Below are 25,204 nucleotides of genomic sequence, written 5' to 3'. Positions count from 1 at the left end.
TATGTGGAACAAAGCATTCATCCAGGGGTGCCTCATGTCACAGCTATGACACTTTGAAATGCTATTGAAATATTGCCACTTCATGCAGCAGCTCACCGGACTAGGCCCATTCCATGGCTGTGCCTGTGTTGCTAGTCCCAGAATAACTCTTCCAGAGACAAGACACTGCAGTGCAACTATTCTGTATCACGCTGGGTGTGCAACCGTTTGGGAGTTCCAGCAGGTATTTCTTCAAAAGAGGAATTTTTTGAAATTAAAAAATTCTTAAAATTAAAAATAAACCACATGCTACTTTTCCACTTGGGGCGGGGTAGGGGTGGGGGAGAAGTGCAGGGTTCAGGTTGGGGGAGAAATAGCTTGTGTCATTAATTCAATCAATGTATAGCCGAGAAAGTGATTAAAAAACCCTTCTCAAGACCATATATACTCAAATAAAATGAAGTCCTCCACTCAAAAGATCTCATTTTAAAAATAATGTTGAGGTTATTTTAGTTGAAACTGCTACACTTGTTCTCACAATAATCAAAACCTGTTATCTTGGTCCTCGCCATCTCTCTGACTCACAGGCTAATGATGAAAGTGTCTCACACGTACATCAGTTGTTTTTTTAAGCTGCGTAAATCATGAACTTTCAGAGCAACTTAATCTTGAACATTGCCTTTTAAAAAAGCCAAGCTCATGATTAACTCTTAAAGTACACGATGCTATCTTCTGGTAATGCATGGAAATTACAGACCCCATCAAGAAATAGATGAAACTAGTTTCTTTTGTTGTATGTTAAATTTACAACAAACTTCTGTCAAAACCGATACTGAGCTTGTCTGGCAAAACACTGTAAACTGCTCTCCAGTGGACGCTCGTCAAACTGTGTCATAAAGACTTCAGGTGAGGGGATGCTGATTTGAACATCTCTGTGACTGTTAGATCCCATTATTTTTGCTTTGCTTTTGCACCATCCATCAAGCAACACTTCCCCATTGGGAGGGATTTTGTCGAAACATGTGTCTTGTTAATCATGTGCAAGGAATGTATTTTCTGTGTTAAAGGGTTCTGAACATCTCACTGCATCTTATATGTTAGAAATCAACTGAAAGCCAACTTCATCTCCTGACTTCCATGGAACTGAGGCTGTAACTGGCAGTCTTCGTACAAGGCAGTTTGTCTTAAAGGTGCACAAAGCTTCCGGTGGATATGCATGTGTAATAAGGACGTGGGCCCCATTGTCGGGAAGGAATTTTCCTCCAGGGCAGATTGGAAGAGGCGCTGGGGGGTTTTCACCTTCCTCTGTAGCATGGGGCACGGGTCACTTGCTGGAGGATTCTCTGCTCCTTGAAGTCTTTAAACCATGATTTGAGGACTTCAATAGCTCAGACGTAGGTGAGAGGTTTATTGCAGGAGTGGGTGGGTGAGATTCTGTGGCCTGCATTGTGCAGGAGGTCAGACTAGATGATCATAATGGTCCCTTCTGACTTTAATATCTGTGAGTCTCCTCCGTGTGCAAATATTACAAACACCCAGCAAATACAGGAGAGATGTGTAGGACAAACAGAAGTGCAGGCTCCATGACATCATTCCACTGAAGTGTAAGCTACATTCATAAGGGCCCTATGTAACTGTATCGCTCTGTACAGATTTAACACCAGTATTTCATATGCTCCTTTGACCTTGGTGTGGCTACAATTTAGGTCTAAGCAGAGAATTATATATGCAGTAAACATGATTTTTAATATCAGTGCTGGCATCAACTGAGGTGTCAATATAATTAATAATGGAAAAATTACATATTACTGTCAATAGGTGTTAAGAGTCTCATTCAGTATTGCTGCAAAGGGTAACTTTGCAAGACACAAGAGAAGTGCAAACTCAACCATTATCTGTAGATAAACACGGACATTGAAAAATCTCCCAGGAACCAAAAAACTATTCTTAACATCAAAACAGCTTCTGGCCAATCACACACCAAGCAACCTCCCTCAAATTCTCTCTTAAAACTCACTTCTTCCAGTTAGTCTTCAGGTGCCAAATTTTTCAAAATGACCTCTAAGATTGTGGCTAGGAAGACAGAAAGCTGGACTGAGACCCCTGTAAAAATGTGGCTCCCACTCTTTCCCCTTTTCAGGGCTCACCATGCCTATTCGTATGCCTATATTAGGGTGCTGGAGCAATTTGTATAGTGGGGGTGCTAAAAGCCATTGAACCAAACTGTAAACCCTGAATATGATGGAAACCACTTCAAGCCAGAGGGTGCAGCAGCTCCCCCAGCACTCCTAGTTCCACCACCTATGGTCTGTATCATATTATTTCTCTCTCTCTCTCTCTCTCAATTAGATTGCAAGGGCTTTTGAGCCAAGGCAGGGACCCATTCTTCCCCTATGTTGGTAAAGCACTGTTTACTCTTATGGAATATATAATAATGGTTCTGATTCTGCTATCTTTGTGCACGCTGAGTAGTACCTTGCTACCAGAGTAGTCCCAGTGAGCTTATCAGAGCTGTTTATATAGCAAGGCACTACTCAGGCTGAGTAAGGGTGGCAGAATGCAGCCCTGTATTGGAGAATAAATACCAAACTTGAAGCCTTTCTTCTTACTGTCACTGAGGCCACATTTACACTACCCGCTGGATTGGCGGGTAGTGATCAATCTATCGGAGATCGATTTATCATGTCTAGTGTAGACGCAATAAATTGATCCCCGATCGCTCTGCTGTCGACTCTGGAACTCCACCAGGGTGAGAGGCGGAATCAGAGTCGACGGGGGAGCAGTGGCCATCGATCCCGTGCTGCGAGGACGCGAAGTAAGTGATTCTAAGTCGATCTAAGATACGTTGACTTCAGCTATGCTATTCTCATAGCTGAAGTTGAGTATCTTAGATCGAATCTCACCCCGCAGCGTAGACCAGGCCTGAGGTTGTCTTTTTTGTTTTTCCAGCTGTAGACCTTATTCTAAACAGTTGAACAAACCATGATGCTTTAAATATCGTACTGGAGAGAATGTCACTGATGCTGCACACAAGAGCAAACACAGGGAAAATATAATTTTCCACAAACTGCCCTTTGTTTATTTTTATTTTTTAAATAATACTTTAATGATCTGCGGTTCTCAAACCGCTTCACTGCCTTCACCTTGCATTCTGGGGGATTTGGACTGCGTGTGTCTTTAAAAAGGTCTCAGACTTGGCAGAGGTCTCAACTTCAGAAGGACTCAAACTAGTCAAAATCTGGCATCCATGTTTGCTAAAGCCATAGTGAGTGGTTTGTCTGGGCTAAGTAGTGCAGGGGGTACATTATAGACATGAGGACAGAGATGATCCAGGAGCGGGGTACCATGGTTTAGAGGACTGAGTTTGGGATTGGAATCAATCCCAACTGGAAGAAAGCTCTTGAGTTTTAATCCTGGCTCCGCTGCTGACTGACCACGTTGCCTTAGGTAAGTCATGGGGCCAGATATTTTTAAACTGGCTTCTAATTGTGGATGCCTCGACTTTATGTGCCCAACTGTAGAACCTCATTCTCATTTATACTTAGGCCCCTTTACACCGTTCTGGCAGTGTAAGGGAGCCTTAAAATGGGTAAATGTAAAAGGCCCTCAATGTAAAGAAGCCTCAGTGTCCCTGATCACTAGGATTAGATTTTCAGAAAGGTTGAATATCCATAGCTCCAAATAAGGTCAAAGGGAGCTGCTGGTTCACAGTATCTCTGAAAGCCCAGGCCCTATGTGTATAAATGTTAGGGACCCAAAAACTGAGGCACCTAGCATTAGAAGCCATCATTTTCAAGAGTTTTAACCTCTCTGCCTCGATTTACCCATCTGTAAAATGGGAAGAATAATTATTATCTTGCCTAATTCACCAGGGCATTGTGAGGATTCATTAGCTATTGTTTTTCCAGTACTTTGGAAATAGAAAGTGACAGATAAGTGATAAGAGTGGAAGCTAAACACACGCTTTTCCTTTTTAGGTCGCCACTGTGAAGTCCATCAGATGACTGGAAACTACATGTGGGACCCAAGTACAAATACATCTTTTGACATTGGTGTGAATAGAGAGAGCCTGTTACCTCTTTGGTGGAACGGATCGGAGCCTTTGTGGGTCACCATGACGAAAGCAAAGAAGAAAGTTAATATGTATTACTGGCCAGGTTAGTATCTTTAAATGCAGTTCCTCAAAACCACCATCTAATGTTGCATGTTTAAAAATTATGGACAGCTATGTAGGATGATTCTCGAATACCTTGCAGGTATGAAATAGAAACAACAATTGCAAGTATGTTTTTTAACACTCACACATGGCAATTCTATTTAATTTTTTAAGAATTTTGATTGAAATATGCACATGCTATAGATTATATTAAAATAACTATTTATTAAAGCTTTAGCTTACAAAAATGACAGGCAATAACTGAACCTTTACTTTTAATAGGAAATGCTCAGTCTGGCTAAGAAACACATGTGGTGTATAGAGTAAGAACAAGCACTTTTCGTGGTCTCCCAGCATTGACACTCAGGTTATCTTTTCCAGACCTGAAGAAGAGCGCTGTGAAGCTCAAAAGCTTGTCTCTTCCCCCAACGGAAGTTGGTCTAATAAAAGATATTACCTCCCCCACATTGTGTGTCTCATATCCTGGGACCTACACAGCTACAACACCACTGCAAACATCATCTCTATCAGATGGAAATGTTACATATATGCACCATGGACAAGTTACAAATACACATATGCAAGGCTCTTAGCTTTTCACTTCTTGACTTTTTGTCATTTTAACACTGTAGTCCAAGCATTGCATTAACATACTTTTATATACATATAATTGACTAGAGGGTCACATATCAGAATCACAGAGTTGGAAATCTCCAGGATCAGTGGGCACAGCAGAAGAAGCTGACCCAATTGTTCAGGCTCCCTGCCACTTCATCTCATCCCCTTACACCACACATGTGCCCAGTCACGTCCTCCTAGCACAATGCTGCATAACAACATTCAAGAGAAAGGACAACAGCTCACAGGAACAGACAGAAATGGCAACACAAGATGGTTTATGTTCCACAAGCTTACAGTCAGAGAAATTAGCCAAATCATTGCTATGTTACTGAATAAAGCAGGAGACTTTGTATTGAAACACTGCTCCATGGGCCCAATTACACAAATACTTGCTACCAGCAGCGTGCCTACTTTCTGAGCACCCAAAACCAAAGCCTATTTTTATGGAAATGCACTGTGGAATTCAACAGATATGAAACCAATAAGCTTCTGTAGAAATGTAATAGTCATCGATAGAAATTGCTCTAAAACCTATAGAATTTAATAATTTTTAAAGGCTTTTATTTTTTGAAACCTCCTATAGAATTTTATAGCATGGATAGAATTCTCTTAAATTCTATAGGAAGGTTAAAAAGCCCTATAGAAATCCTATCGTTTGCTATTGCATGCCACAGGACTTTTCCCTAAGGGAGACCTCTACCATCTCTTTCACTCTATGGGGAGCGCGTGGTTGTTTTTGAGTAAAGTTCTCTGAGGAAGAGATGAGTATGGGGGACATATATAGTGTGCCCAGCAGAAAACTAATGGATTTTGGCATATACCTACTTTCTTCCATTGATCGTGCTGCCTGCTGGAGAGTTGTTAGTGCATCTACTGATGTGTATTACCTGTGGCACCTGCTGCTAGGTACTGTGAGTGAAATCCTGTCCCTATTGAAATCATGGGGAGTTTTGTCATTGACTTCAGTAGTGCCAGGATTTCACTCTCAGATTAGGATTGCCAGATTTCCATTATCTATAGCCCTTACAGCAGGCATCCTAGCTGGAGTTATTATGGCAAAGCACTTAAGCAGATGCTTAATTGTAAGCATGTGAATAGTCCCAATGGAAACATCTGCTTTAATGGAGGGGACAAGGTGACCCTTCAGCTAATAGGATTCTATAGAAAAGTAATAGGGTTCTATAGAATTCACTCCAAATACAATAGAATATAATAAAGAATGAGATTTTTTGAACCATTTTATAGAATTCCTTAGCAGGGTACAGAATGCGCTTTTAAATTCTCTGGAGCTGTTAACATTAAAAATTAGGGCTGCCAAGCAATTAAAAATTAATCACGATTAATCGTGCGATTAAAAAATTAATCATGATTAATTGCATTGTTAAACAATACCATTTCTTTAAAGATTTTTGGATGTTTTCTACATTTTCTAATATATTGATTTCAACTACAACATAGAATACAAAGTGTACAGTGCTCACTTTATATTATTATTTTTCTTTACAAATATTTGCACTGTAAAAAACAAAAGAAATAGTATTTTTCAATTCACCTAATACAGGTACTGTAGTGCTTCTTTATCATGAAAGATAAACTACAAATGTAGAATTATGTACAAAAAATAACTGCACTCAAAAATAAAACAATGTCAAACTTTAGAGCCTACAAGTCCACTCAGTCCTACTTCAGCCAATCGCTCAGACAGACAAGTTTGGTTACATTGACAGGAGATAATGCTGCCTGCTTCTTGTTTACAAGGTCACCTGAAAGTGAGAACAGGCGTTCACATGGCATTGTTGTAGCCGGCGTCGCAAGATATTTAGGTGCCAGTTGCACTAAAGATTCATATGTCCCTTCATGCTTCAACTACCATTCCAGAGGACATGATGCCTAGCACAGTTTCTGCTCAATAATGATCCAAAGCACTGTGGACCAACACATGTTCATTTTCATCATCTGCAGTGGTGCAAGTAAAAATCATTTCTTGCCACTACTGCACGCATGGGAGGGACATACGGCGGGGCACATGACCTCCCCATGTGACCCTCCATGTGACTCCTCCCCTCCCCACCCCCAGCCCAGGGCCCCCACACTCTCCCCATCCCCTCTGATACCCCCCTTTGTATATATAAACATCAACATGCTTGTCTATTCACTTTCCCCCAAAATATGTAGTATTCAGTCTGTTTATATGGAATATGGGAGTTGGATGAGGAGCCATTTCAGCATACTTATGAATTATTAAAAGACAAAATTTAAATAGAACTGTATCCTAAACTACTTTATAATATTGCACCCATTGTATTTCAATGGCGGATTCAACTTCCTTTATAGGAACAGACTCTTGAAACTTTTACCAGCCCACAAAAGTGGTCCATAGTCATGCAGACAGTCCCATTGTCTTCAATGGGATTGATCAAATGATTAAGGGTTTACAAGATTAGGTTCCAAGTTTGTAAATTGTTCTGGATGAAACTGACAATGCCTGAGCTGTCAGATCAGAAGGAGCTTTATTTGAATAAAAGTGGGCAGATGTGTGATAAGCCTTAGCTCCACTGCTAAGATGAGGAACATATTTTCAGCAAAGTTCTTGGCAGATTCCTGAGGCAGCTGGCTGGTTTAAGGTTGTCAGTGTCCGGTATTATAATCTTCACTTATAGTTCTCTCACACACAAAGCTGGAAAATGAGGCATTTGTTTTCTTTTTTTGCTGCTCCACTTCCAGTTAACAAAATGCATGTTAGACTAGTTTGACTGCAAAGAAGAATTCTGTGTAGACTGGGGACAACAGCTGATTCCCATCAGAACTGGGCTGACAGAATCCAAACATCGTCTGGTCAGTGCAAGCAGAGACATTCCAATAATGATTTGGACTTGATGTGATGCAGTATGGATGTCATGGATAATTCAGACCAATGGGGAGAAACAGAATCAAAAACACTGTTTAAAAACCTTTTGTCCCCACCACTTGAGGACTCCTGACCAATGTAACAGCACAATACATATGCTAACAAACTTAAACAAAGCCTTTGTTTAAGCTTATTAGCATATGTATTGTGCGGATAAAGCCATATAAAGAATGAATGTTCTCCCTAGCCATGTTCTGCTCCTTTAAGGAGCAGAGTGCAGACCCCTCCCCCCTTCCAGAGGGGGTGGCTAGCCCCAAGTCTTTCTGGTACCCCATACCCACTAAAAATCTCTTGCCGGTACTGCGTATTGGAGGGTACCACCCTACTTGCACCCTTGATCATCTAAGTCAGATGCCACCAGCAGAAAGTTGATTTTCTTTCTTGTTGGTTCAGGTTCTATAGTTTCCGCATCTGAGTGTTGTTCTTTTAAGACTTCTGAAAGCATGCTCCAAACCTTGTCCCTCTCAGATTTTGGAAGGCACTTCAGATTCTTAAACCTTGGGTCGAGTGCTATAGCTATTTTTAGAAACCTCACGTTGGTACCTTCTTTTCATTTTGTCAAATCTGCTGTGAAAGTGTTCTTAAAACGAACATGTGCTGGGTCATCATCCAAGATTGCTATAACATGAAATATATGGCAGAAGGAGGGTAAAACAGAACAGGAGACATACAGTTCTCCCTCCAGGAGTTCAGTCACAAATTTAATTAACACATTTTTTTTTAAACAAGCATCATCAGCATGGAAGCATGTTCTCTTGAACGGTGGCTGAAGCATGGAAGGGGCATACAAATATTTAGCATATCTGGCAGGTAAATACCTTACAATGCTGGCTACAAAAGTGCCATGCGAACGCCTGTTCTCACTTTCAGGTGACATTGTAAATAAGAAGGAGGCAGCAGTATCTCCCGTAAATGTGTTGCTGGCACAGACTGCCCGAGGCAAGCAACAGCTGGGTTCGTTGCCCGGTGTGCGTCGCGCCAATGACCACAACGGGGTGGAGAAGCAGAGAGATTTATTTGGAGCTCCAAATACGGCACAGGGAGACTGAGCTGTCTCAAATCCTGCAGCAGTGCAGCAGATTCCAGTATACATTTTATACCTTTGCCTACTTCATTACACAAGCTTATGCAACCAATTACCTGTTGCCCCGTACAATACCGTAGCCAATCAGCTAAAGCAGCCAGTTGTGTTCTTCCTCAGTAGCATTGCCCGAGCCTTGCCTTATATGGTCCTATTTGTTACTGGTTTTTGCTAAACATTTCTGCCTTATCTATCGGTTTTCCAGGAGGCCGAAGCTGGCCTTAGCTGGCGAGCCGCGTGCAAACCTGTCTGTTTGTGTGCTAGCTTCCTCAGAGTTATGCAGGATCACAGAGGGTTCAAGGAGCAAAGGGGCCTTGGTTTATCCGGGCCTAGAGCAGGAGGGCTTCCTCGACACTCGTGGTCTTCCACCCTCCCGAGTTACCTAGCGTAGTGCCCAGTGTCCCCAACAAATGTAAACAAACTTGTTTGTCTTAGCGATTGGCTGAACAAGAAGTGGGACTGAGTGGACTTGTAGGCTCTAAAGTTTGACATTGTTTTGCTTTTGAGTGCAGTTAAATAACAGAAAAAAATCTACATTTGTAAATTACGCTATCACAATAAAGAGATTGCACTACTGTACTTGTATGAGGGGAATTGAAAAATACTATTTCTTTTGTCTATCATTTTTACAGTGCAAATATTTGTAATAAAAAAATAATATAAAGTGAGCACTGGACACTGTGTTCTGTGTTGTAAATGAAATCAATATATTTGAAAATGTAGAAAAACATTCAAAACTATTTAATAAATTTCAATTAGTATTTTATTGTTTAACAGCATGATTAGTTTTTTTAATTGCAATTAACTTTGTTGAGTTAATTGTATGAGTTAACTGAGATTAATAGACAGCCCTATTAAAAAGGTATAATTCTCTATTAATTTCTACAAGATTTTTCCGTAAGGTGAATTATCCAGAAAGAAGAAAGAAGGGTCGGGACAGACAGATACAGAAAGGCGGCAAACCAGAAGTGATGGTATAAAACTACTAAGGGTGCACGTTCCATACAGTTTTTACACTCAGGATTGTGTGACCTCCCAACATTTGATTTTTGTTTGCGTATAATATGGGGCAACTTGGAAATTTGTTGCAGGTTCTCATCAGGAAGAATTTGGGATGCTCTAACAGTCACAGAGAGGTAGGCCAGATTCATTGTGCTTGGTGCTGGGAGGTACAATTTGCCTTCTGATCAATAATAAAGATTAATCCAAACAGACATTCATACACAAAACAAGTGCCATCTAGCTAACAAGTGGGACTACACTTTCCTCATAAGAATCAGACGGTTCTGAGACATGAATTTGGGGTCTAAAACATATGGAAATATGAAAGGGAGGATGCTGAAGTTATGTATGAAGTTCGGTGTTCAAGAGAAGCTAATCTAAAAAGTTAGCAATTAAGAACATAGAAAGCAGGAAAGGCCTCTGTTGTGAATAATTATCTATCACTTTATCTGTGAGATGCAAAACATAACTAAGCTAAAATGCAGGCGGAGTTTATCTGAGTGGAAACATAAAAGCAAAAGTATCCCCACCAATAGTTCCTAATTGCTGTCTGTGTTAAAACATCAGTGTTCTAAGCATTTGGTTTTATGGAACATTTGCTCCTTCCTAATCACTGCACAAAGAGGCCTGTTTCAGGGATGAGCAAACATAATTTATGAAGCAGTTTCTGTTCTCACAGTCTTTATCCATGGGTGAAATATCAGTTATCCTTTAAACGATTTGCTGCTAAGTAATGTACAGCAAATTGTACTGTATCTGAAGTGAAATGTATGGCCCTATGTACTCACTAATTCACTTTGAAGCACTGATGTTCCAGTGGACCATGGGGTTCGGAGGATTGCTATTGCATTTTAGCTGTAACAGAAGCACGGCAGTAAAAGGATTAAAGTTCTCTTTCTTCTTTTCTCAGTGAGTTATAAGGTGGACTTTAACCAATAACCCTGTAGCTGCCCAATTTTTCAACTATATAGCCAGGTTTGCTTTAAGTATAGAGGCCTCTATTTTAAATGTGAAAAAGAGAACAAACAAAACAAAAAACACCATTTTTCATTTAAATAAGATATTTTCCAGACCTTTGTGCAGGCCTGGAATGTTTTCAGAACTTTGTGTTATGACACTTAAAGCCCAACTGTTAAATAAATATTTAGAAATTCAAGTTAGAAATGACAGAGGTTCAAGTCTCTGTGTCAAATAAAGAAAGATGCAGAACGGAATCTATATCATTGTGAAAGGGGTCCTCATTCCTGCCCCAATCCCAGAAGTTTAGTATTTTAAAACAATAGGTCAGTGCTGTGCAAAATGGTGCAACAAAAATATCTGATATTAGAGCTGTGCATACAATGCAAAAACATTTTTTCACAATCAGTTGAATTTTAAAACACATTCACTTTACCTAGTTTTGCACACGTCTTCTGTTTGCTTTTCATTGATGATATAGTGAACAAATTTACCAGGAGTTATGATCGCTGACACAGTGAATTTTAAGTAATTATTACTGAATGTTCATAGCAAGAAAATTATGATTTTGTAAGAAGCAGCCTGATTTTAAATTATGTTCAAGAAAGAGGGAATAAATACATATCATGTGACTTTGGTGTCTCATCGAAGAAGCCTGAATTTCAAATATTTAATACTCTCAATGAACTGCCCACATACAGACCAAGAAGTAGTACCAGAAATTATTTCTGTCTGTAACTTCCATATCATGCTGATCACTTGGCAGTCTAGAAACAGCTAAGAGAGCGAGATATCTGAGCAACTAAGTTACCCTCAGCCCAAGGAGGTTAATACTATAAACAAAAGTTTAGAAAATAACTCTGAAAAACTACATTTGAGAAAACTGCAACCTGACTGAAGACAATATGTGAACAGAAAAAGAGGCTAAATTAATCAAATTGATTATATTTTTATGCATAATTAGTCATCCTACTTAAAACACTCAGAAGTATATCTGATCCAAATTTGAGCCTGTTTGGATCTGTAGTTCTAGATCAGGCTCATTACAGAGATAGGGCCAAACCACAAAATTCTGGTCTGGCTTTGGATCCAGACTTCTCCTAAATGCAAGGTGCAGAGGAGAAGTTGGATCAAAAGTTCCAGTTCAAGCCTGTCTCTGTATAACACTAATAACACATGCCCAAACATAGAGAGATGCTATGCTCCATCATGATGTTTGAGATCAGCTGCAGCCCAGTGCTCTTCCGCCAGTATCTACTGGAGGCAAGAAGCTTTCAGTGAAGCACTGAGAGCTCTAGAATTCATTCTGTCCCTTGGTGAGCCAGAGTTCAAGTTTGTCAGCCTTCAGTGCATGAGGTGAGACTCCCTTGTTTGCTCAAGCATTTGCTTGAGGTTGGGTTAGATAGGAATTGGGTGTCTTCTATTAATGTTTTGGCATGGATAATAATGGGGGCTGTTCACTGTTAATCTCAGTTACATGTAGCATTCAGTATTTTAATTGCTATGTGAATATGCTTAGTGGCTGTATTATGGGCCCAATATTTATGTATACATTAAATCCAGTTACAGGCAGAATAGACAAAAATGGAGAAAAAAGCTCTTGCTAATAAAGAGTAAAGGGATTCAGCCCTCGTCTTGGAAGTGTGTAGACTGCTAAGCCAAACTTTTAATTACTCTATTTACTATAGGTCAGCAGCCTTAAAACCACCTAAGTAACACAGGGCCAAACAGCAGCAGGGACTTACTATGACGGCCGGGCAAATACTGATTTTTTTGCTTGCTTGGCAATTTCAAAGAACTGGGGAAAGAACAAAGTTCTACTTAGATTTTGAGCCTTTGTAGCCATCTTGAATGATTTACATTAAATTCTAGGAAATTGTGAACCAAAAAAGTAGTTTTAAACAGAAAAAAAATCAAAGTGTTTCATTTACATAATGTCTAACTAAAATGTTTGTGTTTTTTGGGGGCGGGGGAGGGAGTGGGGGAGGTTCACGAGGATTAATTTGGCAAAACTAACATGAACTTGAAAAAGATTTTGGGGTCACTGATCTGCATTTTTTTGCTGAAAAAATGTTTCAGTCAAAAAATTTTGTCCAGCTTTATTGACTACCCAGACTTCCTGCAGCACATCTCTGTGCTACTGCTATGGAAGGCTATTTAAAACAAAGGTTGAATCTACAGCCAGTTGTATGGATTTTGCCACTCATCAATTCTAAATAAGTGTACAATGAGGCATATGGTGGCCACACAGCACATTTACTTGGTTGATGGCCATGCATTCAACTCATATGGGTCAGTGAAATGTTCATAATTCCATGTGATAAATACACTACAGTGAGGAGTGCATCAGAAATGCCTTAGATTAAGGCCAATTTTTTCAAGAGTGGTTGTTTAAAACTAGGCTTTTAAATCCATACTGAAGCATGTAAATGAGTTGCCTGATTTTCAAAACGTGAGCACTAACCAATATCATTTGAGTTCAGTGGGAGCTGCTAGGGGCTGAGCACTTTTCAGCTTCTTTACATATGCACTTAAATAAGAATTTAGGAGACTAACTTTAGGCAACCACTTTTGGAAATCTTGGTCTGAGTAGATAGATCACAATATGTCAATAAAGTATTAAATTCAGTATACTGATCTTGAAGTGATATCATAGAATTATAGGTCTGAAAGGGCCCTCAAGAGGTCATCTAGTCCAGTCCCCTGCACTCGTGGCAGGACTAAGTATTATCTAGACCATCCCTGACAGGTGTTTGTCTAACCTGTTCTTAAAAATCTCCAGTGGTGGAGATTCCACAACCTCCCTAAGCAAGTTATTCCAGTGCTTAACCACCCTGACAGTTAGAAGGTTTTTCCTAATGTCCAACCTAAACCTCCCTTGCTGCAATTTAAGGCCATTGCTTCTTGTCCTATCCTCAGAGATAAAGGAGAACAATTTTTCTCCCTCTTCCTTGTAACAACCTTGTATGTACTTGTATGCGGGCCGCAGTGCCAAAGGATTCATATCTGCAGCTATGGAGAAGCATCAATGTGTCAGTATAGCCTGCTTTATTTGGGTATTTTTTATTTTTCCTTGCATTGTGAGTTGGCAATATGAGCTCAGCAAGGTTGAGATGCAGAAAACTGACAAATGGCTTTTTTGAGAGTCCTATTAAGCAATTGTGACTGTGGTCGCTGGAGAGGTCACACTCAGATTGCTTAACCAGGGCAAACTGAAAAGAATAGGGCAGATGATCCCCAAAACTGGTGGTTTATTCTATAATTAGATTTCACCAATCTGCAGGGATAATTCAGAGTAGATCTGGAGACCTTAGTCTTGCGACTTAGATTTTCCCTGATAAAGTTAAGTGGATCTGAGATAAAACAGGATCAGGCCTGACTTCCTTTACAGCTGAAACAAGCTGTGGTCACAGCAGGGCTTCCTTGGCTGAAGAATAAGTAATGTATATTGTTGTATTCATTAGCATAAAGCAATTAACAAAACAGTTCACATGTAGTCTACTAAAAATTTCAAAGAGAATGAAGACAATAATATTATTACACCTCAAGTCCCATCTAAATAATAATATCCCATTTCTATTTTTGAATCAATAGAACACAGTAATGAAATAGTATAGACAGGAACAGAAGTTTAGTATTTATAAGATAATTAGCACCTACAAGTTTACCTACAAGATACAGATAAACACAGACAAATACAAATAGTGTCTATTCTTAATTCTCTAACAGTACAGGCCTACATTTCAAGGATTCTCACCTATTTAATATGGTTTTACTATCTATCGATAAGGAATGGGCCTTTTTACCATTTCAATATTCTTCTAATATTAAGGATCCTTAAGGGTTGTTTTCAGGTCACATAGCCTGGTGGTTACACAACCCTCGCTGGCTCAGCATCACAGCAACATAAAACAGCGCTGTGCATAGGTGTTGACTCCATGGGTGCACTTGGGCTGGAGCACCCCCGGGGAAAAAATGGTGAGTGCTGAGCACCCACCAGCAGCCACTCTACCAGAGCCTCCCCATCTGCCCAGTGCCTCCTGGCCACCAGCAGGCCCCACCAATCAGTGCCTCCCTCTTCCTCCCAGTACCTACTGCCTGCTACGGATCAGCTGTTTCACGGTATCAAGAGGTGCTGGAGGGGAGGAGGGAGGGCGCAGTCTGCTCAGGGGAGGACTGGGTGTGGAAAGGGCGGGGCAGAGAAGAGGCAGGGAGGGGGCGGAGCAGGAGTGGAAAAAAGGCAGGGTGGGGTGGGGCCTTGGGGGAAGGGATGGAGTGGGGGCGGGCCCTGGTTGGAGCCCCACCCCGGCAGATTAAAAACTCAGCATCTATGGTGTTGTGTAACCTTATTTCCTCCTCCAACAGAATCTAGCTCCCAGCATTGCTTAAAGCATAGTTCTTTAATCCCAAAGGTTTAGCAAAGTGGCCCAAATTGTGACAGTTTCAGAGAGCTGATAACACCACTTTAGGGTAGAAAAAAAAATCTCTCTTGTTGACCTAGCAACACCTCAAAATATTTTACTACATATTAGTCTGGAGAAGAGAAGACTGAGAGGGGACATGGTAACCGTTTTCAAGTACAGAAACGGTTGTTATAAGGAGGAGGGAGAAGAATTGTTCTTAACCTCTGAGGCTAGGACAAGAAGCAATCGGTTTAAATTCCAGCAAGGGAGGTTTAGATTGGACATTAGGAAAAACTGTCGGGGTGGTTAAGTACTGGAATAAATTGCCTAGGGAGGTTGTGGAATCACCATCATTGGAGATTTTTAAGAGCAGGTTCGACAAATACCTGTTAGGGATGGGCTAGATAATACTTAGTCCTGCCTGAGTGCAGGGGACTGGACTAGATGACCTCTCAAGGTTCCTTCCAGTCCTATGATTCTATGCCATGAAGCCATTTTGTAAAAGCTCTCTCTCTCTCTCTCTCTCTCTGTGTCCTGGGAATATCCCAGGAAGTGTATATTACTGTGATTTGAGGGTTCCTGGGTGTTTAAAGCTAAATTGCATGAATTTTGTGTTGCTGAGCTATACAGTTATAAATATTAATGTCACCCACTAGTGCAGTAATCAGACATAAAAAAACTTGTTCTCCTGCATTAAAAGCCCATGTTCTCCTGCAGGATATGTTGCCAGAAGTTGCTGTGCCACAAAACACATTGTATTTTGCTAGGAAAGGCTGCAGGTTACTAAGAGAATTAATTGACTTAAACGGTTTTACTAAGAACCTCTAAGAATGAGATCTAACAGTTCAGTTCCAGTCTCATATGTTAAAATATATTTTATGGAGGGTATTTTTATGGTAGGTGTTGTGTTTAATTGGAAAATCTACTTTAGGAATAATAATCTAGACCTCTGTTACACTGGATACTTGGGAATGAAGGAAAGTGATTGTATTCTTGAAAACTATTACAAAAGGAGCCAACTTGGTGGTCTAAATGGCGAAGACATGCCACACAGGAATCAGGGAAGGTCATACCAACATGGCCCTTTTAGAAGAGGAAAAGGATAAAATTAATGGATTACAGAGGACCTCCATCAAATACTCTCCATAAATACAAATGCTGTGCCATCTTTCATTAATTAAGAATGTGAAATGAATGACAGATGTCATTTTGGCTCTGACAGTCTTCAAAATCTCCAGCAGATATGGCCAGAAATACAAGAAACGTTCACCTTCCCATGCTCCCCAGTGCTTGTCACTTATAATCAAAAACAAAACATACAATATTTGTCTTGTCTTTTTAGGCTGCGAGGTTGAAATCCTTGGTGTCAGACCTAGTTTTTGTCGACCATATTTCAGTGTCCCAACAGACTCCAATTTCTCTGATGCTGTCAGTGATGCTCTGGAGTCATTGAGGTAAGTCACCCAAAATTCTTCATCACAGTATTTATTTTCTCAAACATTAGTATTTGAGCAGCAATAGCTTTGTCTTAAGGCACTTTCTTGAGGATTAGTGACCATCTTGAAGGACCTGATGAAGCCAAGTTTGGTTCTGCTGTTATACCATGGACACAGAAAAATATGTATTTTCAATAACTTTCTTCTTGCTTATGATATGGCACGCATGTGCCATAATGATTAATTATTTTCCATATCCTGGCTATTAGTAGAGAAATGAGGCTCAATCCATTTATATATCAGACTGATAGAATCAACTCATTTAGCCACAAAAAGACTTTAATCATTGAAAGGCAACTGGAGTTATTGAATGTTCAGCTCTTTTGAGATTTAAGTCAGGCCACCTATTTAGAAGCTGAATGCTAGATTCCATATACAAACTTTCCATACACAGATGGGCCCAACCTATACAATTCAGATCTGGATTTGAGCAACCTCAAGTGGAAGTTTGTTCAGATCCAAGCTTTTGGTTCAGCCATTTCTCAATCAAATGTTAATCAGGGAGAGTCCTGCTTAGCTTTTAAAACCAGGTAAGATCTGGGGTATTCAAGACCAACATGACCCCATTCTCGAGGCCCCATGGACCAAACCTCTTCATTAGTAACTTTCTGTTTTAACTATAATGTAGTCATTTCCAGGATACACTTACTCTATTAAATACTTAATCTATTATATCATTTGAATTGTTGTATCATTACCTTTCAAATGTTGTAGACTGTATAAGTGCTGTATAAGTCTAGAAAGATTATCATTGCAAAAAAATGGGTGTGGAACAGTGTTCAACTTGAATATAAGTTTCCAAATCTTAAGAGTGTGTATAAACTTGCTCTTGTATATAAAACTAAAGGAACCTCAGGTTCAAACCACCCCTTAGTCTTGCATAAGTATATCATGAAAATTACCTTTTAGGCAGAATCTGGAGTCTCATACTTCAGAGTGCATTTTGAAAGTTAAGGAAAACAAACTTCTCCCATTACACAATTGCAATTTTCAAGCTATATAAAACTTTGTTGTATCTAAACCAAATTCCTTTAAACTTGTCAAATGTACAAGTCTTCAGTGAGGATTGAAAATCCAGTCATGCAAACCATTAATAGTACTTACTCACCTAAACAGGCCCCTTTGAAATCAATGGGATTACTTGCATGTGTAAACATTATTTGCTTGAGTAAAGTGTTGTAGGACAGGGTTAAATTTTCAAAAGTTCTTAAGTGATATAGGAGCCTAAGTTTCACTGAAAGTCAATCTTAAGTCCACATTCAAAATTTTAAACTTAACCTGCTTTGAGTGGAACATATGCAAATAAAGTATCTGAAAAATGTCTTGCCTGGTGTGAAAGGTGTCCTTCACATTCAGATAAGACAAGCAGCTGAGCACCATCTTTGTGGCTTTCAGGTATCCTGAGCACTGCTGCCACACAGCTGAGGAATCAATCCAATAATTCAGTGCAGGGTTCTTCTTACTCATGCGGTTTATGAGGTGACTGGAAACCTGACATTAAATGGTTTCCCTGTTTGTGTGATTTTTGGGTGGATGGAGGGATGGATAGATGGATGGACGGACAGATGTGAGGCAATTCACCTGCTAGACTTTATTTGTTAAGAATTCCTTAATCATCAGCATTCAGCTTATTGAGTGATGAGAAAGAACTGAAAATGGTCATTGAAATCCTCATTGTAGGGATAGCGTATCAGGCTGGGAGCAGGCATGTTTGCTGCTTCTTGGTTGGTTTCTGTGAGGCAAGGGGCATAAGAGGGTTTGGAGAGAGTCTAGTCTTGGACTTGGTGGATTTTGAACATTATTAAAGTTTGATGAAGTAATGACTGAGCCGTGAAAGATCTAGTCCCTCAAGCTGTTCTTTTGGAAAGCTGAAGCCCACTGGAAAGATCTCCATTGCTCATTCCCTCAGACACACAAGGCTGCTAGCTGGTGCCTTCAGTTAAAAAAAAAAAAAGGGCAAGAATATGAGAGAGTCAGTTTCACAGCTCACCAGGGGAGAGAGCTGGTGATTTCAATTAACAGAGCAAGCTGGTGGTACTGTAATATCTACAGTAAACACCACCTGCAGCCATGTGAGGAGCCAAAACACTGCAGATGCAGTTGGACCACCTCTAATTTCCTATTTCCATTTCAAGAAGTTCCTCTCCGAGTCCCTTTTTAACTTCAGCCGGAGGGACTGAGTTCCATTTCTTTAAACCTGCATCCATGTAGCTGCTACGTATCTGCATACACACAGCAAGGGAAGATTGATGGAGAGTGGGAGTGATAGAAAATAAAATTAGTCTTAAGTATTAATATGACAGTTACTTACAGAAAAGGGGGATAGGGAAGGAAGGGGAAAGCAAGGAGAGAAGAGGGGATTAAGATTTATAAAATATCTTCCCCTTATTCCTCATTTTCTCTCTCATTTCTTTTTTCTATCCCCGTCATCCATTTTCACTACTTTAAGAAACAATGGATTGTTTTACTGTACTGTTGTGCTAGATGTAAAGCTTGAAATATAGTTATTTTAGATGTGTAAATTTGTGCCCTCAATCTCAGGGTAAAAGACACTGCCATTAGTCATTTCCATTATTATTACACATGGCCAGGAGAGCTTCTGGTTCTTGGCGCTGTAAAAGGCAGATAAATAGATCCATTCCTAATTGTAAAATGCCTCCTTTCCACACACTAAATACATTTTAAACCAGCTAACCTATGGCTGAAATGAACTACATGTGGGAAAACGGCCCGTGGCAAGGTCATCCTCCCACATAAAGACAAGAATGCCAAGTGTTACACACCAGGTTGTCAGTCAGTTGGTTAATATTTGAAGCTGCAGTTAGAAAAGCCTGAAATTAAAATCCCCCAAATGTGCATTTTAGCTGTGAGGCAGTCATTAGAAGTTAATGTATTGGGTCCACACCTGCTCTCACTAAAGTCAATAGCAAAACCTGAACTGATGTCAGTGAAAGCAGGATAGGGCCTTTTATGAGTGCCGGCATGGTGTAGGGATAAGTCTTGGGTCTGGAAACAGGAACTCCTGAGTCTAATCTTGTAGTGAAATCCTGGATCCATTGAAGGGAGTTTTGTCACTGACTTCAGTGGGAACAAGATTTCACATCTGGAGTGTCCACTGACTTGCTTTGGGCCCAGTCCAACTCCTGTTGATGTCAAAGGAAAGATTGTTTCAGGAAGATTTCCCATTTCTTTGAATCAAGCCCCTTGAGAAAGTCACTTTAGCCAACATTTTCAAAACTACATGCCCAACGTTAAGCTCCCGTGTCCATATTTAGAAGCCAAATTTTACATATACACATTTGAAAAGTTAGGCCAAAATCTGTGTCTCATTTTCCTGTAAAATGGTGTCATGAAGATAAGGTCATGTTTGTGCAGTACTTTGAAAATGTAAAGTATTTCTTGGTTATACCATATACTCTGCTGTTTTCAGCATTCTTTATGGAAAAAATGATAGCTTACAAGAGCTCAGGTCTTGTAAGGTTCTGGCCACTCCCGCTCGGATCCTGCAAACCTCTTATGTATGTGCTTAACTTTAGGCATGTGATTTGTCCCATAAAAATCACATGCTTGAAGTTAAGCATTTATCCTGCAGGATTGAGCCTTTACTAAGAAATTTCATACCTCAGTCTAAATAAGTCCATTCATCTCATACGATGAAGAATAAGTAATACTTAGATTCTATACGGCTTTTATATTGAACTAAATGATGATTTGGGAATAGGTGAGGAGAGAAAACACACCTCAGATAAAAGTATTTGAAGGCTGTAAACATCAAAAAAGAAGAGAACTATTCAGAGAGAGGTTCAAAAGGTACATCTGTAGTAGAAGTAATCAGATGAATTTAAGAAAAATTAATTTAAACTGAATAGTGGGGAAATATTGTTAACAATGAGATCTGTTAAACTGTGGATTGTCTCCAGAGGGATGAAATAAAGGCACCTTCACTTCAAATATTTTAAATTAGAGTAGACAAAGAATGAGAAAATGTTTTGTACTGAATAAGTAACAGAGATAGGCTGGATTGCCTAAGGGTATGTCTACACTATGAAATTAGGTTGAATTTATAGAAGTCTTTTTTTAGAAATCATTTTTAGATAGTCGATTCTGTCTGTCCCCACACAAAATGCTCTAAGTGCATTAAGTGCACTAACTCAGCGGAGTGCTTCCACAGTACCGAGGCAAGCGTTGACTTCCGGAGTGTTGCACTGTGGATAGCTATCCCACAGTTCCCACAGTCTCTGCTGCCCACTGGAATTCTGAGTAGAGATCCCAATGCCTGATGGGGCAAAAAACATTGTCGGGGGTGGTTCTGGGTACATGTCATCAGGCCCTTCCTCCTTCCCTCCCTCTTTGAAAGCAACGGCAGACAATCATTTCGCACCTTTTTTCCTGAGTTACCTGTGCAGACGCCATACCACAGCAAGCATGGAGCCCACTCAGCTCACTGTCACCTTATGTCTCCTGGGTGCTGGCAGATCTACTGTGGGGGCTGCTGTGATGCAAGTAGCCAACGCAATCAAAGATCTGCTGATATCAAGGGTAGTGACCCTGGGAAATGTGCAGGTCATAGTGGATGGCTTTGCTGCAATGGGATTCCCTAACTGTGGTGGGGCGATAGATGGAGGAGAGGAAAGTGATCAGGAACAGTCAGCATGGATTCACCAAGGGCAAGTCATGCCTGACTAATCTAATTGCCTTCTATGATGAGATAACTGGCTCTGTGGATGAGGGGAAAGTGGTGGACGTGTTGTTCCTTGACTTTAGCAAAGCTTTTGACACAGTCTCCCACAGTATTCTTGCCAGCAAGTTAAAGTAGTATGGGCTGGATGAATGGACAATAAGGTGGATAGAAAGTTGGCTAGATTGTCGGGCTCAATGGGTAGTGATCAATGGCTCCATGTCTAGTTGGCAGCCGGTATCAAGTGGAGTGCCCCAACGGTCAGTCCTGGGGCTGGTTTTGTTCAATATCTTCATAAATGATCTGGAGGATGGTGTGGATTGCACTCTCAGCAAGTTTGGAGATGACACTAAACTGGGAGGAGAGGTAGATACGCTGGAGGGAAGGGATAGGATACAGAGGGCCCTAGACAAATTAGAGGATTAGGCCAAAAGAAATCTGATGAGGTTCAACAAGTGCAGAGTCCTGCACTTAGGATGGAAGAATCCCGTGCACCGCTACAGACTAGGGACAGAATGGCTCGGCAGCAGTTCTGAAGAAAAGGACCTAGGGGTTACAGTGAACAAGAAGCTGGATATGAGTCAACAGTGTGCCCTTGTTGCCAAGAAGGTCAATGGCATTTTGGGATGTATATCTAGGGACATTGCCAGCAGATCGAGGGACGTGATCGTTCCTCTCTATTCAACATTGAGTGAGGCCTCATCTGGAGTAGTGTGTCCAGTTTTGGGCCCCACACTGCAAGAAGGATGTGGAAAAATTGGAAAGAGTCCAGCAGAGGGCAATAAAAATGATTAGGGGACTGAAACACATGACTTATGAGGAGAGGCTGAGGGAACTGGGATTGTTTAGTCTGCGAAAGAGGAGAATGAGGGGGGGATTTGATAGCTGCTTTCAACTACCTGAAAGGGGGTTCCAAAGAGGATGGATCTAGACTGTTCTCAGTGGTAGTTGATGACAGAACAAGGAGTAATGGTCTCAAGTTGCAATGGGGGATGTTTAGGTTGGATATTAGGAAAAACTTTTTCACTAGGAGGATGGTAAAGCACTGGAATGCGTTACCTAGGGAGGTGGTGGAATCTCCTTCCTTAGAAGTTTTTAAGGTCAAGCTTGACAAAGCCCTGGCTGGGGTGATTTAGTTGGGGATTGGTCCTGCTTTGAGCAGGGGGTTGGACTAGATGACCTCCTGAGGTCCCTTCCAACCCTGATATTCTATGGAACCCATACCCCTATCTTGGCACCGGAGCACCAAGCCAGCAAGTACATAAACCGCAAGGGGTACTTTTCAATAGTGCTGCAAGCACTGGTGGATCACAAGGGACGTTTCACCAACATCAATGTGGGATGGCCAGGAAAGGTACATGATGCTCGCATCTTCAGGAACTCTGGACTGTTTCAAAAGCTGCAGGAAGGGACTTTATTCCCAGACCAGAAAATAACCGTTGGGGATGTTGAAATGCCTATAGTTATCCTTGGGGACCCAGCCTACCCCTTAATGCCATGGCTCATGAAGCTGTACACAGGCAGCCTGGACAGAAGTCAAGAGCTGTTCAACTACAGGCTAAGCAAGTGCAGAATGGTGGTAGAATGTGCATTTGGACATTTAAAAGCACGCTGGCGCAGTTTACTGACTCGGTTAGACCTCAGTGAAACCAATATTTCCACTGGTTATTACTACTTGCTGTGAGCTCCACAATATCTGTGAGAGTAAGGGGGAGACATTTATGGTGGGGTGGGAGGTTGAGGCAAATTGCCTGGCTGCTGGTTACGCGCAGCCAGACACCAGGGCGGTTAGAAGAGCACAGGAGGGCGCGGTGCGCATCAGAGAAGCTTTGAAAACCAGTTTCATGACTGGCCAGGCTACGGTGTGAAAGTTCTGTTTGTTTCTACTTGATGAAACCCCCTGCCCCTTGGTTCACTTTACTTCCCTGTAAGCTAACCACCCTCCCATCCTCCCTTTGATCACCGCTTGCAGAGGCAATAAAGTCATTGTTGCTTCACATTCATGCATTCTTTATTAATTCATCACACAAATAGGGGGATAACTGCCAAGGTACCCCGGGAGGGGTGGTGGAGGAGAGAAGCACTGGGAAGGGTGGTGGAGGAGGGATGGACAAGGCCACTCAGCACTTTAAAAGTTTAAAAGTTTAAAACTTATTGAATGCCAGCCTTCTGTTGCTTGGGCAATCCTCTGGGGTGGAGTGGCTGGATGGCCGGAGGCCCCCGCACTGCGTTCTTGGGTGTCTGGGTGAGGAGGCTATGGAACTTGGGGAGGAGGGCGGTTGGTTACACAGGGGCTGTAGCAGCGGTCTGTGCTCCAGCTGCCTTTCCTGCAGCTCAGCCATATGCTGGTGCATATTAGTTTGATCCTCCAGCAGCCTCAGCACTGAATCCTGCCTCCTCTCATCATGCTGCTGCCACCTTTCAGCTTCAGCTCTCTCTTCAGCCCGCCACTTACTCTCATCAGCCTTCCACCTCTCCTCCTGGTCATTTTGTGCTTTCCTGCACTCTGACATTGTCTGCCTCCACGCATTCGTCTGTGCTCTGTCAGTGTGGGAGGACAGTATGAGCTCAGAGAACATTTCATCACGAGTGCGTTTTTTTCGCTTCTAATCTTCACTAGCCTCTGGGAAGGAGAAGATCCTGTGATCCTTGAAACACATGCAGCTGGTGGAGAAAAAAAGGGACAGTGGTATTTAAAAAGACACATTTTATAGAACAATGGGTACACTCTTTCACAGTAAACCTTGCTGTTAACATTACATACATAGCACATGTGCTTTCTGTCCAAAGTTGCATTTTGCCTCCCCGCACCACATGGCTAGTCCCTCCCCCCTCCCCGTGGCTAACAGCGGGGAACATTTCTGTTCAGCCACAGGCAAACAGCCCAGCAGGAATGGGCACCTCTGAATGTCCCCTTAAGAAAAGCACCCTATTTCAACCAGGTGACCATGAATGATATCACTCTCCTGAGGATAACACAGAGAGATAAAGAACGGATGTTGTTTCAAAGCCAGCAAACATACACTACAATGCTTTGTTGTACAATGATTCCCGAGTACGTGCTACTGGCCTGGTGTGGTAAAGTGTCCTACCATGGTGGATGGAATAATGCTGCCCTCCCCAGAAACCTTTTGCAAAGGCTTTGGGAGTACATCCAGGAGAGCCGCAAATGCCAGGGCAAAGTAATCCTTTCACATGCTTGCTTTTAAACCATGTATAGTATTTTAAAAGGTACACTCACCAGAGGTCCCTTCTCCACCTGGCGGGTCCAGAAGGCAGCCTTGGGTGGGTTCGGGGGGTACTGGCTCCAGGTCCAGGGTGAGAAACAGTTCCTGGCTGTCAGGAAAACTGGTTTCTCTGCTTGCTTGCTGTGAGCTATCATCTTCCTCATCCCCAAAACCTGCTTCTGTGTTGCCTCCATCTCCATTGAAGGAGTCAAACAACACGGCTGGGGTAGTGGTGGCTGAACCCCCTAAAATGGCATGCAGCTCATCATAGAAGCGGCAAGTTTGGGGCTCTGACCCAGAGCAGCTGTTTACCTCTCTGGTTTTCTGGTAGGCTTAAGTTTCATGCGGCACTGCTTCGGATCCCTGTTATGGCCTCTGTCCTTCATGCCCTGGGAGATTTTGACAAAGGTTTTGGCATTTCAAAAACTGGAACGGAGTTCTGATAGCATGGATTCCTCTCCCCATACAGCGATCAGATCCCATACCTCCCGTTCGGTCCATGCTGGAGCTCTTTTGCGATTCTGGGACTCCATCATGGTCACCTCGGCTGATGAGCTCTGCACTCACCTGCAGCTTGCCAGGCTGGCCAAACAGGAAATTGAAATTCAAAAGTTCGCGGGCCTTTTCCTGTCTACCTGGCCAGTGCATCTGAGTTGAGAGTGCTGTCCAGAGCAGTCACAATGGAACACTCTGGGA

The 25,204-nt window shown here is 41.6% G+C and overlaps 1 protein-coding gene across 1 annotated transcript in view; it reads left to right on the top strand.

Moving 5' to 3' along the window:
* Positions 1–25,204, top strand: part of ENPP6 (ectonucleotide pyrophosphatase/phosphodiesterase 6) — a 56,967-nt gene that overhangs the window by 14,728 nt on the left and 17,035 nt on the right. The window contains exons 2-3 of the mRNA XM_073341760.1: positions 3,957–4,136; positions 16,450–16,561. Coding sequence (XP_073197861.1) covers positions 3,957–4,136; positions 16,450–16,561 — 292 coding nt within the window. The remainder of the gene's footprint in view (positions 1–3,956; positions 4,137–16,449; positions 16,562–25,204) is intronic.

The sequence above is a fragment of the Lepidochelys kempii genome, chromosome 4 (assembly GCF_965140285.1).
Source record: "Lepidochelys kempii isolate rLepKem1 chromosome 4, rLepKem1.hap1, whole genome shotgun sequence".
In the NCBI taxonomy this organism is placed as follows: domain Eukaryota; kingdom Metazoa; phylum Chordata; order Testudines; family Cheloniidae; genus Lepidochelys; species Lepidochelys kempii.
Note: the sequence above shows the minus strand (reverse complement) of the source record. Positions and strands in the feature narration are given on the sequence as shown.